The sequence below is a fragment of the Hemiscyllium ocellatum genome, chromosome 1 (assembly GCF_020745735.1).
Source record: "Hemiscyllium ocellatum isolate sHemOce1 chromosome 1, sHemOce1.pat.X.cur, whole genome shotgun sequence".
In the NCBI taxonomy this organism is placed as follows: domain Eukaryota; kingdom Metazoa; phylum Chordata; class Chondrichthyes; order Orectolobiformes; family Hemiscylliidae; genus Hemiscyllium; species Hemiscyllium ocellatum.
In genome coordinates this window covers 154,312,174-154,328,987 of record NC_083401.1, presented here as the reverse complement: position 1 = coordinate 154,328,987, position 16,814 = coordinate 154,312,174, and the positions used below count along the sequence as shown (strand labels likewise).

Here is a 16,814-nt window from a genome sequence, read left to right as displayed (position 1 = left end):
GATGGAAATCTGCCATCTTTGCTTGGTCCAACTTCAGATCCACAGCAATATGGTCGACTCTTAATTACCCTCAAATATGGCCGAGTGAGGCACTCACTTCAAAAGGGCATTTAGGGATAGGTAAAAAGTGCTGAGCTAGCCAGTTATACCCACATTCCCATGTTCTTGGAGCAGGACTGCTCTTGCTTCGAGGCCACAAGTATCAATTGCTCCCTTGAAGGGCTTTCAGAATATTTATTATGAAGAAAAGCTGTAAAAGGAAGAAATCACCATCCTTTGTTAATTAAGTTAAGGAAAGCATCAACTTTAAGGAATAAGCAAAGAATTACAGAAGGATGAGTAGCAGGTCAGATGACTGGTCAGAACATAAAGAATAGCAGAGAAAGACTACAAGTTAATCATAAGAAAGACATTAGAGACTGAGAGGAAGCTAGCTCTGAACATTAAAATAGAGAGCAAGAGTTTTGATGGGTATTAAAGAAGAGCAAGTAAAGTGAATGGGGAATTAATAAGGAAATAATGGATGAAGTGAACAAAAATTTTGCATTCTATGTTCACCAAACAAGACGCAAAGCATTTTTTTTCTTTCAAAGATTCACAATTCTCTGTCTCAGAAGGCAATGTAGGTGATGTCATTCAATGCTTTTATTGATGGATAGATTCTTGTTAGGCAGGGAATCAAGTTTTACTGTGACCTAGGAATGTAAATTCAAAACCCAAACAGGACAACCATGATCTTAGTGAATGGCATTGCAGGTTTGAGCAGTGAAACAGTCTACTTCTAATCCGAGGTTATAGATTTGTATCAATGTTCCTGTGACCTAAAGGCCTCCATCAGGTCAGATTGAGAGAACTGAGGCAGTAGCGCTGCAGCAGACTCCTAGTTGGTCAGAGGCTTTATATTCTGGATCACAAGATTATGATAATTAAAGTAATCTGAAACAAGCTGGAAAACCAGTAAATAGGTATTTCATGCTCAATTGCTGAGATAATATCCAGTTGTAGCAGGAGGAAAAAAAAGTAAAACAACATTGACATCACTCTGGATACATGGGTATCAATTTCCAAACAACCTGACACTTGACATAAATAAAGCACTCTATGACAATCCTATGTTATTTTTCAATCTTTTAAGACTTCTGTTTTCCTTATAGATTAGCCTGAGGAACACTGAAGTCTGTACAGGCATACCATGTGGAGCAGCAAAGAGCAACTACACGATCATTATCTGCTGTTTTCTGTCAGAATACATAATATCTGGAAAACAGATATTTAAGTTCAATGTTTGGGTTTTCGGAGTCAATCAATATAGCCAGGTCCATTCACCTTCCTGTAATGGGTGAATCTCTTCAAAACTAAGGCTTGAATCATATACACAAACTCCAACCAACGCCACCGCCCCCTCACCCCGCCATCATGTAATCCTGCATAACTTCATATTGATATGCCGAACAGAACACAGAACAGGAGATTATTAATGAAAAGGGAACAAACTAACTTATAATCAATGGCAAACAGAAGTATTTTAATGTTTTACAGTTAGAAAGCAAATATTCCCACGAAGACAAGAACACAAGACATAATTATCTCATAGTTCTGTTTGTTCACATTTTAATGCCAAGTCATTGACCGTCAATTCCAACTGTGATGTTCTGTTCTGTTAAGACTGTCTGCCTCATCTCATTGCACCCTGGCTTCTTAGGCATTCTCAACATCAGCGATGGTCCTGAATCATTTGCCAGATTCTGTTTTTCCCTTGTCTGAGAAGACAGAAAGCTGGTCCACCTCCTCTTTGTGTTCATTCTCATTCCATTGTTTAGCAGGTTGTTTAATACACAGCAAATAATCACTATTCTGGAAACCTAGTCTGGCAAACACTGTAGTGCTTCTCATGAGCAGTCAAAGTAAAGAAAGCACATCTTCAGGTATTGTTTGTTCCATGATGGACCTCTCAGATGGGGGATTGCACACTGGGATTACTAGCCATGCTTTCTTAGGATATTCTGGTCATCCATTGGCCAGCCGTGGAGCTGATGCTGAGAAATGAATACTTATGGAATGTGCAGAATCTAGGAGATGCGCCAAATGAAAGTGTCATGACCATTTCCTGGATAGATAAGACAAACCTACAGAATCCTTTACTGTAGTCATAGATAAGCTAGACAGTGATGGAATGAAATCTATTCCTGTTTAGGAATCTGACTGGATACTGCCATGGTGCTCCAAGGACCTCATGATCAATTGATGGTCCTTTGTACTATAGTCACAACAGCAAATCTAGAGGACTTATTGCACTGAAGACCATAGCTTCTTTCTTCTGCAAGGCAGTTCCCAACAGTCTCTTTATTAGCTGTATGGGTCCATGGTGAACTAGAAAAACTGCAGTATGCTTGTAAAGGCCATTGCTGAATTCACTAGTATATGTTTGAGATGTCACACACGTCCCCAGTTGGGGTTTGAAATGAATAGCCAGGTGCTAAGAAGTTATTTCAATATTAGTAAAATATGGATTGTCAATTTTTTTAACTTTTATTAGTTGATTTTAATACTTGAGACCCTCAGGAACTAAAGTAGCTTTTAAAGGAAATATATACATAGATGTAAATTGGCTGCAACAATCATCTGATCACAGGTCAGGCCAAGTTCAGGAAACCAAAGTGGAATAAAACAATCTTCTGAACCAAAACTTCATTTTATCGAAAGATATTTTAATTAGTCATATGAGTTAGTCATGAAGCAAGTTGTATCTCGTGTTTTAATTTACACTTGTAGAAGAGATTGCATATATTGCATATGAAAGGTTGCCTGCAACTAAAGACAATAGAGGCAGATTTGCAAATATGCAGTTGAACCATATTTGTCACTGCAGCAAACAGTGAGAGACAATAAAAGTGGATTGGGTAATCAAAGATTCTCTCTCCTGATTCATTCTCATCACCTTGAAAGTCACCACTAGTGGCTGAAACAAATCAGAAAAACATCCATTCACCAAGAACTGAAAGTTCTACAAATTTAATTACTGTTGAAGGTATAAGACATCAACTAAACAGCCATGGTCTCAGGTTCAACTATAACAACTCAAGGACTCCAAAAGGTTTAAAACTGTAAATAATTTTTTATTTTCATTCTAGGAATTCTCTCTTTTTAAAAATCAACACCCATCCTTGCATGTATGGTACATGTCTTGTTTTATTATTTTTCTTAAAGTTTAAGAAAACTTTGCAATTAGTTCCTTAGTTCTTTCTGGAGAGTTATGTTTTAATATGCATGAATTGTGACCTACTAGTGGGGACAGGGGACCCTTTGTGAAATGGGAGGAACCAAATCATCCCTCTTTACCTGGTTATAACAACGTTCAATGTCGCTGTGATCTTCAGTATCACAGGCATTGTGCTGTCTCCCAAGCCAATTAGTTACCGATCCACCTATAGGAGGTGATACCATCCCTCGTCACATGAAGGTAGCTTCAACATTGTCTTTTATTCATCTGCAGGCAGCTGCTATACCTTTGGTATTCCTACCTTGATAGATTGCTTGATGGTTTCTTTCTTCTGCAGTGCAAACCCAATAACCTCCTTTCTCTGGTTCTGTTGGGACTGGGCATTCTTATTTTTCCTTCTATTTATTAACCTCAGCTTTGCTATTACAGATGCTGGGCTAATCAGTCAAACAGCTAGCATGGACTTTCTGACCTGTGAAGATACATCAGGAACCAGATGGTTGTTTTCAATATGAGATCTTGACATAGGTAAGCTATCCAGTGGGCCTTATCAAATGCTATGTCCTGGGCAAATGCCTACCATACAGTCACCTTTACATGGTGAGGTGCATCCACTGTGATGCATGACTGTTTTATTCTTTCTTCATTTTGCCATCTGCGAGATTATTATACCTTTGTTCTATACATTGTTTTCCAATTAGCTCATTGTGATTCATGATGGCCTTCACTATTCCCTTGCGATAAAAGCTGTAAAACTCTGGAATCTATAGCCTGCATAACAATTTGATCCCCATGTTCCTAAGTATCGGATACACAAGTCCGTGAATCTACCTGGATGACTGCATGTGGAATAACTTCTCCCACCAAATTCAACACTGCACATGAATCTTAGGTGCCCTTCTTCTCAGAGTTAAAGAAAGAAGGCATGAGACAGTTGAGATGCTAGTGTTTGGACCTGATATAGCTTATTTATCTTTACCCTGCAGTGAGTGCTTCATTTCAGTGAAAAGTTAACACCACATATAAATGAAACTTCTCATGTGCTGGGTGACCTTCTCAGTCTTCAGCCCTTGTGTAAAATAAAGATTTAACTATGAAGAAGCCAAATAACTGCAGAAGCTCATACTTACTGGAACTAGGAGGCAGAAGTGTACCCTACCAGGTACATTCTTCACAGACAGTGAGTTTCTGCACACATGTTGCACGCTTTATCTAAACCACTTGCGCCCATGAATGTAATTCCAGCAGGTTGGGGTGTTAATCAATAACCATGGCATGTAAGCTGACCCGTCAGAGTTGGTCTGAGAACTTAAGTGAAAAAACTTCAACTCACCACTGGGCAAGTGAAATCCACTCCCCCCACCAACCTACTAAAATTTCCAGACAGCCCTGGGAACTTGTACCCATTGTTTGAACGTTCTGATTAGAATCAAATAAGAAAAGGTAACAGAAGACAGTTACTTAAAGGTGTAGCTTGGAAACAAAGATTTCTTTCAAATAGAAGTTTGTAATAGGAGTTTTGTTGGAGAAAAATGTCTGACACCGAATGTAAAATGTCAAGTTACGATTTCCCATGAATATTCTGTGAAGCTGAACCTTCAGATCAATGGAAAAATGAAGTAGATATATGTACACAGGTTACCGAAGGACAAAATAAGGTATAGCCTTAACACTGACTTCAAAACAAAATGAAGTTTGAAGTATTTTCAGAGCTGGAGAAATCAGCTGAACATGGAGAAAGTTTTGATGAATCTATTAATGTTTAGAGACAAAATTTATAAGAAAGACAGACGGACAGACAGAGAGACAATCTGTTAATGTATACAAGGAATGGTCAGACTTTGATAAATTTAGAAATCCATATGGTTATTCAGGATGTAAGTTCGCTCGCTGACATGGAAGGTTCATTTCAGAGGTTTCATCACCATACTAGGTGAGTCTCTGGTGAAGCATTGCTTTCCATTTATGTGTCTAGGTTTCCTTGGATTGGTGATGTAATTTCCTGTTCTTTTTCACAGGGGGTGGTAAATGGGGTCCAAGTCAATGTGTTTGCTGGTAGAGTTCCGGTTGGAATGCCATGCTTCCAGGAATTCTCTTGTGTCTCTGTTTGGCTTGTCCGAGGATGGATGCGTTTTCCCAATTGAAGTGGTGTCCTTCCTCATCTGTAAGTAAGGATACTACTGATACTGGGTCTTATCTTTTTGTGGTGAGTTGATGTTCATGCATCCTGGTGGCTAGTTTTCTGCCTGCTTATCTAATGTAGTGTTCATTACAGTTCTTGCAAGTTATTTTGTAAATTGCATTAGTTTTGCTTGTTGTCTGTATAGGGTCTTTCAAGTTCATTAGCTGCTATTTTAGTGTATTGGTGGGTTTGTGGGCTACGATGACGTCACGAAGTCTGAGTAGTCTGGCAGTCATTTCTGAGATGTCCTTGACGTAGGGGAGAGTGGCTAGGGTTTTTGGACACATTTTGGCCGCTTGTTCGGGTTTGTAGCTGAGAAATCAGCAGACTATAGTCATTTTGAATACGCTGTATGGATGATTTTATTCTGCTCTTTGTAGTTCCTCTGTGTTGCAGTGTGTGGTGGCTTGTTGAAATAATATTCTAATGCAGCTTCGTTTGTGGGTGTTGGGATGATTGCTTCTGTAGTTCAGTATTTGGTCCGTATATGTTCCCCATTGATTGTTCACTCTACTGTGACATCGAGGAATGGCAATTTATTGCTGTTTTCCTCCTCTTTTGTGAATTTTAAGCTGGTAAGGATATTATTGATGGTCTTGAAAATTTCCTCTAAATTGTTTTGTTTAGTGATGGCAAAGGTGTCATCCACGTAGCGGACCCAAAGTTTGGGTTGGATGGTTGGCAGAGCTTTTTGTACGACTAACTGTGATAGCTAGACATGCACCACTACCACTAATATCTTTATATACAGATGAGGAAGGTCACTACTTCAACTGGGATAACACATCCATCCTCAGACAAGGCAAACAGAGACACACACGAGAATTCCTAGAAGCAAGACATTCCAACCAGAACGCTATCAAAAAACACATTGACTTGGACCCATTTGGCATTACCAACCCAAGGAACCCTAAACACAAACAGAAAGCAGGTCATAACACTAGTGCTTCACCAGAGGCTCACTGATGTTACCTAGTATGGTGACAAAATGAAAACAAACCTTCCAGCTCAGCAGGCAAACTTAAATCCAGAATCTCAACCTGAGCTCCGAATCATCTCAAAACTCGCTAATATGGTTATTCAATTGAAAAACAAATAACAGAATTTAATAATATTAATATTCAAGCCAGAAAACGTTTAGCTGGCAGATTTCTAATTTAGTGCTCACATTTAAATAGATTGATTGCGCTAAGTTGCCAAAAATGAACAGCCTCTGAGAATTAATTGGAGTTAGGTTTTCATAAAATGATATGATTTTGGAATAGATCCTGGGAAAATGTTCATTCCAGCACAATCAGACTCAGAAAATCAGTTGTTTATTGTCGTTTAGGTTCAGACACCCCTTGTTCTTTGACAGGGAATTTTCACAGGCGTCCTCGGGCAGCAGTACATGGCTGAGAGGTGTTCATTCACAGGAAACATCAGATAACAGTCTCTGGCTGAGATGCAGTGTTTTTGCAAGCATGGGAAGCTAGCTGTCTTTGACTAGGTGGTTGAACTTTATCACAATCAGAAATACAGCCAGCTTCTCGCTCAGAGTCAGAATTTTAGCATAAATGGAAAGGCAGTCAGCATCTGACTCAAGAGAGTAGGGGATCATTTGTGGGTCATAAGTGGAGCTTGCAAGTCAAGCATGTGAACAAAAATTGGAGCCTCACTATAATGATCTGAAAATCAACTGTGTAGTCAAATCTCATTTTGGAACAAACAGCATCCAAAGTAGGAGGAGTAACTATCAGATGTTCAAAGGGGACACAATGTAGCAGTGGAATATGAGGCCTTACAGGGATCAATGCTATTCATCTGTCTTCAATTCACAGTTAATCTGAATGTCTAAATTGATCACAGCATCTAGTTCAGAAATGCACTCAGGAAGGAGTGTCTGAGTACATTATGCCCACTGATTGCCACCTTGTGATTTCTGAGCTCAACAAGACTCCATGAAACAAAACACTTTAAATACAATCTCATCTTTTAAATGGCTCGGTACACTGTCCCAATCTATCACCCTTTATGATATGCAGAGATGCGCTTGCAATGGAGAATTTGACTGACGGATAACCTTTAGAGTTTGAGATTGTAGGCAAAATATCGTGCACTTTATCCTTCAGGAGCATAGTAGGTCATTGTCCCTTTATTGATCAACAACTGCATCTGCCCAGGCTGAGCAAATTTGACTGGCTCGCCTCCTGATGTGGTCAGCTAGAAAGAGAACAGAACCTCTCTTCCTCTCCTAATCCAGCAATGGAAGGCATTTTCAGTGAAACTGAGAGGTGACTTTGCCTTCTTAGGACCCATGCTTTCAATAGTAGGAGTGACAACCACATGATGAGGTGATGCTCCTGGCTTCCAGTGAGTGTAGTGATGTCTAGGTGTCTTCTAAATATGGTGCCAGAGCCTTTGACACTGACTGGGACTACCTGTAGAAACAGCTTTGGATTCTTTTGCCATGTCAGTGACACATGCAATATCTCACTTGCACAGACAATAAGATGAGAACTGCATGAATAGGCTAGGTGACCCACCATTAGCATTGCCACATATGATGCCATTCAGCTTGCTCAATGTCATTTTTAATTTCAAACTGGGAAAAGTCTGTCCTGTGTCCCTTAATTTATATTTGAGCATCCTGGTTAGAATCCAACAACAATACAGACAGAGCTCACAAATCCTATAATAACTCTTTCAGTCTTTGCTATATATAATTTTAAAAAATCAAACTCCATTTGACAAAAATAGTTCTTTTTAGAAGCTCATATAATTCTATAGTAGATACAGAAATGTGCTTGGAAATAAACCTCTTTTCTCTCAAGTGCTCATTAATCAGAGTAAACAAAAAATAAACAAAAAGGTCTTCAAAATATTTAACCCTATTAAATCTCTCAAACAGTCAAACAAACTACATTGTCTTATCTATGGCTGTGTCAACAATCACTGTTGTGCTGTGTTAATTTTTAAAGTTTTGAATCCAGCCAAGTATTCATAATGTAATTGCATTGCACAAAACCAAACAAATCCTGGAGAGCTAAATGCAATAGACCTCTGAAACTCCCTGATGCCCATTCATCTACTCTTTCATTTAAAAGGCTCACAGTTTCAATTGTTTCAGTTTAGTATTTTTTTAAACCAAAAACTTAAGAGGTCTAGATTTTAAAACAAATTAGAAAAATAATTGTTTTTATATGATGCTTTTAAATCAGATTTTTAATATGATTAACTAAATGAAAGCCCTTCAACCATAAGATAAGGTACTCCCACTTAATAGTACAGATCGTGACTACTGCTGAAGCCTTGTATTTTTTACTCACCAGAACAAATTCAAGAATACCAAATTTCAGAAGATCACAACAACTTATACAACAGGAAAAAGCATGTTGACGAGTTGGCAAGTCAACTCTGATTAGCCAAGGTATTGAGAAAGCAACAGACTCATATGCAAAAGTTAAATAAATAGGACGTCTGGAAATCTCTTCATTCCTAGACATTGACTCTGCGAGCTCTTGGTGATGTGTTTGGTGCCTCACTGAAGGAAGCTTCTCCTGGCAGCCGTTCACCAACTAAGAATTCCTATAAATCGGTAGGGATGTTTGACTGCTTCAGGAATGATTCGAGGACATTCCTGGCGTTATTCTGTTGATTTCCTGGGATTCTGTCAGGACTAAATTCTTAGCAATTGCTTCAGGAATCTGGTGTCAGGCATACAAATGATTAAGTTCTATCCAGTGGAGAAGATCTGTATGTCTTGCGTATTGTTGATGGGCTTATTAAAGGTCGATGATGGCATAGTGATAATACCACTGAACTAGTAATCCAGAGGCCAACCTAATGCTCTGGAAGTATTTGTTCAAATGCTACATCGCAGTTGGTACAATTTAAATTCAATAAATAAATCTGGAATTAAAAGCTACTGTCATTAATGATGACCATGAAATTGTTATTGATTGCAAAAATCCAGCAATTTCCTTTGCAAAAATAAATCTACCTTCCTCACCTCATCTGGTGATGTGTTGGCCCTCCAGGCCAACAACAATGTGTTTAACTTGCCCTCTGAAATGATCCAGCAAGCCAGTCAATTGAAGGGTTATTAGGTATCAGTAACAAATGTTGGCCATGACAGGAACACCCACATCCATAAAAGAATATATTTTTTAAAATGAGGGTGATACTCCAGAAGTCTTCTTGCTTGAGGATTTTGTGAAGTTGAGAAAGGTCATTTAGGACTATTTCTTACATTTTACTTTAGTTTGCCACAAACTGAGTTTGCCCTCAGACTGCTCATCCGAGGTATTCATTGTAGTATTTGAGGCTCAAGCATAGAAATGTCCCAGTTTCAACCTACCAAACCAAAAATGTCTAAACCTACGTTCATATATAGTTCTCAATTCTATGATCCCTAATTTTTTGTAATAACCTGCAACATGGTATCTTTGTTTTTCATAATTTAAATAAGCAACATGTGTCGGGTTCACCTTAGCTATCCTGCTAGTAACATTCGCAAACATTTCTTAACATGATTTTCCTTTCATTAATCTATGCTGACATTACTCATTATGAGTACCTATGTTCTTCTTTACCATGTCCAAAATGATAGATTTTGACATTATCCACACAATTTGTCAGGGATAAATAGTCTCTAGTTCCCCCTTTTCTCTGTCTCACCTTCCTTGGAATATGGGTGTTACATATTCCAACTTCTACTTTACAGAAGCTGTTCTGGATTCCAGAGAGTTTTGGAAGATCAAAACCAAAGCCATCAAGTCCATGCAAATTCTCAACTTTCAGATTAATTAATTTCACCAACATCAGTTCTTACTCATTGTAGTATTATGTTCCTCATTTCCACTAGTTCTCCTGGATGCCCACCTCTGCAAATTTACAGCTTTACAAACCTCCCAAACTATATATGTTCCTCCAATTCTTGCCACTTGAGAATCTGGGTCTCCAAACGCTTCACCATTGGCAACTATGTTCAGATGTCAAGGTGTCAAACTCAGAAATTTTCTCCATAAACAAATCTGCTAGTCCTCTTCTTCCTCCTTTAAGATGCTCCTTACAACTTTCAAATCTCCTTTGACAAATATTTTGGTCATCTGCCCTAATAGATGCTCTCTAGTGAAACTCCTTGGTCATTGTACAATGTTAAGTATGCTATATGAATATAATTTGTTGGATAAAGCTTTGCAGTTCTAGCTAGAGTTGCTACATGATTACAATTAAAACTACTAGCTTATTACTTAGAACAATTCTTCAAACTACAAAATTTTGATAAATGTGATATTTATCAGGTCTAATTTGCAACAAAACTTTTTTAGATCATGAGCGTCTCATCATAATTCAATGAGTGCAATATAAACTCAATAGTTAATACTGATTATTGATTACTAATACTGATTACTATTATTGATAGGAGCACTTACCAGCAAGATAGCCGTGACCACCACAAGCTTCACGGACTTCTTGAATGCCTTGTTGTGCTGTCCATGAACAAAGAGATTTACTTGCACTAGATAATGCATGAATTTCTTTACCAAGCTCTGCCTACATATAAAAATAAAATAAACATTTTGTGAAAAGAAGTAGTCACAGTGTGCTACTTATTCAACAAGAGCAATACAGTTGATCTGTAAAGTCAATCTTCTGCCAAGCATTCCTGATAGTTGAAGCTCCATGCTCGGTATGTGGGAGTAGAAAATCAATTTCAAGTAGTCTTGATTTGCCATAATGTCTGTCTGTTTTTTGTGTGATTATACGACAATGGGAGAAAAATTAATACACATTTTTCACGACTTCATTATTGCTGTCCACCAACCATTCAGGTTCCTGTGGATTTCAAACTTTTCTCTCAATGGCAAAGGTACATGAAATGCAATAGTGGCTTTAACTTTTGTATCCTTGGCAAGATTACCGATCTATCAAGTCAATGCTCACTTTTAAGCTGCACAAATAGTAATCTACTTAATTCTGTATTTTAATGATTGAGTTTCCACAATCAATTGTAGATTAACATTTATGAAATGAAGTCACTTTGGTACTCGAAGCATTAATTTGTATGATAATATTGGTGTAAATCAAGATCATTTGATTAGTAATAGAAAGAAAATCTCCCTTATTTGTTTCACAACATGAATGACTAATGATATATACACTTGGTGATACTGTGCCTGTGGAAAAAAAGGCTTCACCCTTACATTGCTGTAAACAGTTCACAAGCAATTTAAAACAAAACATTCTCTAGCAAGCAAGGTCTTTTGTGCATTATTTGACACAGAGACAATTGGCTGACTGGCAAATGCCTTTAGTTGTAGTACAGAAGGATTCTAATGGCATGAAAAAAATTAAAGTTATAATCACTTTCGCAACCATGGTCAAACCATGTGGTGGTGGAACTTTATTGAAGTTGACTGAGAGGATACATTGTAATTCTTTAAATGCCTGCTATTGCGGATCCACCATCAACCCCATAAGTATCCTGAGTCAGCTTATCTGAACCAATGTATGGCTTCATACCAGCAAAGTTAGCTTTAAGTTCAGGACCTTACTTTCAGATTTAATTGTGTCACTCGCTATCTTAATGAAGAAATCTGCTGTATTATGGTCACTGTTCCCAGAAGGATCTCACACCACAATGTTGCTAATTAACTCTCTCTCACTGCACAATACCCAGTCTAGGATGGCTAACTTTCTTGTTGGTTCCTTGATATATTGGTCAAAGAAACCATCCCTCATACATTCAAGGCAGCGTTTCTCCATCACATTGCTACCAGTTTTGTTAGTCCAATTGCCGTCATAGCAAGAGGACTTAAGTATTGGAGTAAGGATGTCTTGCTGCAGTAATACGAGGCCTGGGTGAGGCCTCACCTTGAGTATTATGTGCTGTTTTGGTCTCCTATTCTGAGGAAGGACATTCTTGCTATTGAGGGAGATCAGCTAAGATTCTCCAGACTGAGTCCTGGGATGGCAAGACTGATATATGAGGAAAGACTGGATTGACTGGGCTTGTACTCGTTGGAATTTAGAAGAATGAGAGGGGATCTCGTAGGAACATGTAAAATTTTGATGGGACTGAACAGGCTAGATGCAGGAAGAATGTTCCTGATGTTGTGAAAGTCCAGGACTAGGGGTAACGATCTAAGAATAAGAGATAAGCAATTCAGGATTGAATTAAGGAAGAATTTCTTCACTCAACAAATTGTAAACCTGTGGAATTCTCTCCCACAGAAAGCTGTTGGGGCCAGTTTATTAGATATATTCGAGAGAGACCGGGACGTGGCCCTTGCAGCTAAAGGGATCAAAGGGTATGGTGAAAAAGCAGGAATGGGATACTCCGATTGCATGATCAGCCATGATCATATTGAATGGTGGTGCAGTCGTGAAGGCCCAAATAGCCTACTCCTGCACCTATTTTCTATATTTCTATGTAATTCCAAAACCAAGGTAAACTGCAGAGGACAAACTCTCTCATGTACTCAGGTACTTATGTTGACTGCATAGTTCTTGGATTGAGGGCAAATTACTGCATGTCAAATTGCAAATGACTTACTTATTCTCAAAGAAACTTCTCTTCCTCATACAAATTTTGGAATGCCACAGGAATCCGCCAAGGAATTGGCAAGTTGACTATTTTGTCAATGGAAATGTGCTTATAAAAGGGAATGCGTAGAATGATAGGCTTGGAAAACAACAAAATCATATGTAAACAAATTGATTTTTCATGTGAAAGGTTTCTAATACACTAAAAGCATCAGAAGGTCACAGTCAGTTTCAAATCAAATACACTGTTACGAAGCCAACTTTGACAACTTTAAGCAGTTTTCAAAGAAATGTGGGGTATTAGTGATATCATCACTTGAGAAGAACTTGCAGATTCAGCAGCAGACTAACTTTCAGTTGAGTTAAAACAACATATTTACATGCTGATATTAAAAATAAAATGTCATGCTAATATTATTGAACAGACAAATCAATTTGCATTCCGAAATGTGCAAGATGCTCTATTAAGACAGATACATTTAAACATAATTATTTATTGGTACTGTTTACAATTTTTGGCAATTTTCAAAAGCAGATCTAGCTCCACAAAATAAGCATGTACTATTTGTAACCACACTTGCCTGTCTCTCACTCTTGTCCTTCATCAACATTCCTCTTTGATATTCAACAGATTTTATGAACAGTGATTTAAAAAAGTGGTCTAGCGCATAAGTGGCTGCCACAAAGGGAATAAGTCGCCATTGCTGAAATAAAGATAAATATTTCATTTAAGTTGTACAACACAAGAAAAGTGACGTATTAGAAAAACAATAACACTTCCCGATAACAATAACAATGCATGATCTTTGTAACAATTCTAGTAGAGGGCTTGAAGAAACAGTAAACAGAAATTTCTGTCATTTTTCTGCACACCCGTTGAAACTTCTTTTTCACTAGGCCATCATCTTCCTACTTTACGTGGAGATCAAAGAATATATTTGGAAATGTCTCTACAACATCTTCTGCATTGATTTCTTTTAATTAGCCAAAGGGTTAAGCGAAGGAACTAATTTATAGAGTGGGAAAGATGTTTCTGGTACAGATTTTTCAAACTGAATTTTGATGAGTTCAGATGGCCCCTAGAATCTTTCCATGGGATCCCATGAAAATAATGTGAAAATGTCTATCATGAAATGAGAGTGGAACATGACGACATCAGATGCTGTTGAATGTGGGCTCGCTATCTTACTCAAGAGGGAAGCCTGCACAGAGAAGCACACCCAAAAGGAAACATACGTTTTATTAAAAATTCCCTGCATATGCAACACTTTTGGATTGTAACTAAGAAAATGTAGTAATATGATTATTTAGGTAAGGATGACATGATTATGAATCAAAATCATATAGTACAGAAGAGGTACTTCAATGCACTGGTCCCACTTTCTAGCACTTGCCCCACTGCCTTGAATGTTATAATATTTCATGTGCTAATCCAAGTACTTTTTTAAACCTATAACGCCCCAGACATTGCATTCCAAATTCCCAAAAAACTCGGTGAACGTTTTTCTCCTCAAACCCCCTCTAAACAACCTTCCTTTCATCTTTAAATTATACTCCCTTGATACTGACCCTTCGACTACGGGAAACAGTTGCTTTCTATCCATCCATCTCATATATGCTGGATACTTCAATCAAATCTCTTCTCAGCTTTTACTGCTCGAAAGAAAACAACCCAAGCTTGTTGAGTCTTTCTTCAAAGCTAAACTACTCCATCCCAGGCAATATTCTGATAAATCTCACTGCATTCCTTCCAGTGCAATCACATCCTTCTTACTGCGCAGTGACTAGAACTGCATTCAGTACTCCAGCTGTGGTCTAACCCAAAACTCCAGAACCGTTCCAACATACCTCCTTGCCCTTATTATCTTTGCCATGACTGATAAAGGTAAATGTCATGTATACCTTCTTAAACATTCTATTAACCTGACCTGCTGCCTTCAGGGTCTTATGGACAAACACCCCAAGATCCCTCTGTTTCTCTGAGCTTCCTTGTGTCCTATCATTAATTTAAAAACTCCCTTGTCCTGTTACTTCTTCCAAAGTGCATCAACTCACACTTTTCAGGCTTAAATTCTCATCTGACCAATCACCCATATCCTACTGTTACATAAGACCTTCTTCTTCTTCACAGAAACCTACTTGGCAAATTTTTATGTCATCTGCAAACATACTTATTTTCTTTTCAACATTTTCTTTTCTATTGTGTATAACAAAAAATGTGGTCTGCCACTGGACACCAATCTCCTGTCACACAAACAGGCTTTACCACCACCTTCCATCTCCTAACACTAAGCCAATTTTGAATCCAACTTGCCCATTTACTCTGGAACCCATGTGTTTTTACCATCTTTGTTAGTCTCCCATGTGGGACCTCGTCAAAGGCTTTGCTGAAATCCATGTACAGAGAAATCTCGATTATCTGGCATTCGATTATCCAAGTTTAGGATTATCTGAACAAAATCATAAGGTCCCAATGAGTGGCTAACTGTGTTATCTGACATTGGTTAACTGAACAAAATATTCCCCGCTCGGGTCTTTCGGATAATCGAGGTTCTTCTGTAAACATCATCAAATGCACTACGCCTATTTACACACCAGATTGCCTCATTGAAAAATGCAATTTTTTTCAACATGACCTCCTTCTGACACAGGAGAAAGTGAGATCTGCAGATGCTGGAGATTAGAGCTGAAAATGTGTTGCTAGAAAAGCGCAGCAGGTCAGGCAGCATCCAAGGAACAGGAGATTCGATGTTTCGGGCATAAGCCCTTCTTCAGGAATTCCTGAAGAAGGGCTTATGCCCGAAACGTCGAATCTCCTATTCCTTGGATGCTGCCTGACCTGCTGCGCTTTTCCAGCAACACATTTTCAGCTCCTTCTGACACAGCCATGCTGACTAACCCTGATCAAAACTTGTCTCCGAGTGGAGATTAATTTTGTACTTGAGAATTTTTTCCAAGAGTTTCCCCGTCACTGATGAGAAACTCAGTGGTTGTGAAAAGTGGAACTACATCAGCTCCATTCCTGTGGCACTTCCCAAGCTGCCAGAGAGGAATTAAAAGTTTGGGTCAGAGCCCGTGCAATTTTCTCCCTAGTCTCCCATAGCACCATGGGATACAACTCATCTGGATGCTGATTTGTCCACTTTTAATCCTCGAGTAAAAAGTGAGGTCTGCAGATGCTGGAGATCAGAGCTGAAACACATTTCCAGCAACACATTTTCACCACTTTTAATCCTGCCAAGATTTCCAATACTTCCCCACTGCCGATATCAAACTGCTTAAGAAGCTCACAGTCTCTCTTCCCAAATTCTCTACCGATATTCTCCTTCTCCAAAGCGAACACATATGTGAAACATTCATTTAACATCCTACCATTGGCCTCCAACCCAACGTATGGATTGTTCCTCTTGATTACGAACGGGTTCTACTCTTGCCCTGGTTGTTTGCTTTCCCTTGATATACCTTTAAAGCACCTTGGGATTCTCTGTAATCTTGTCCTTTAGCTTTTTTTATGCCCTCTCTTTGCTCTCCTAATTGTTTTAAGATCCTCCTGACCTCTGCTTGTACTATCTGTACTCCACTCGAGCCTCTGTCAATTTTCTCCCTTTGTATCTGTCCAAGGCCTCTCTTGTCCTTCTTATCCAGTCCTGAATATTCCTTGACATCCAGGGTTCTCTTGACTTGTTGCTCCAATATTTTAAATATTGGGTCTATACTCTCACCAATTCAATTCTGATTGCACCCCACTGTTCTGCTGTAGGCTTACCCAGTAGTAGCTGTCTCAGTCTACTTCGGCCAAATCCTAACACAGAGTCATAAACATCTACATCATGGAAACAGACTCTTCAGTCCAACTCGTCCATGCCGACCAGATATCCTAAA

General features: G+C 38.6%; 1 protein-coding gene across 4 annotated transcripts in view; it reads right to left on the bottom strand.

Annotated features, from left to right (window-relative positions):
- acox3 (acyl-CoA oxidase 3, pristanoyl) overlaps window positions 1-16,814 on the bottom strand; it is a 183,058-nt gene that overhangs the window by 78,966 nt on the left and 87,278 nt on the right. For all 4 annotated transcript variants that reach the window (XM_060826927.1, XM_060826936.1, XM_060826943.1 and 1 more), the window contains 2 exons: window positions 13,510-13,636; window positions 10,820-10,936 (listed from right to left, as the gene is read on the bottom strand). In XM_060826927.1, the coding sequence (XP_060682910.1) occupies window positions 10,820-10,936; window positions 13,510-13,636 (244 nt within the window). The remainder of the gene's footprint in view (window positions 1-10,819; window positions 10,937-13,509; window positions 13,637-16,814) is intronic.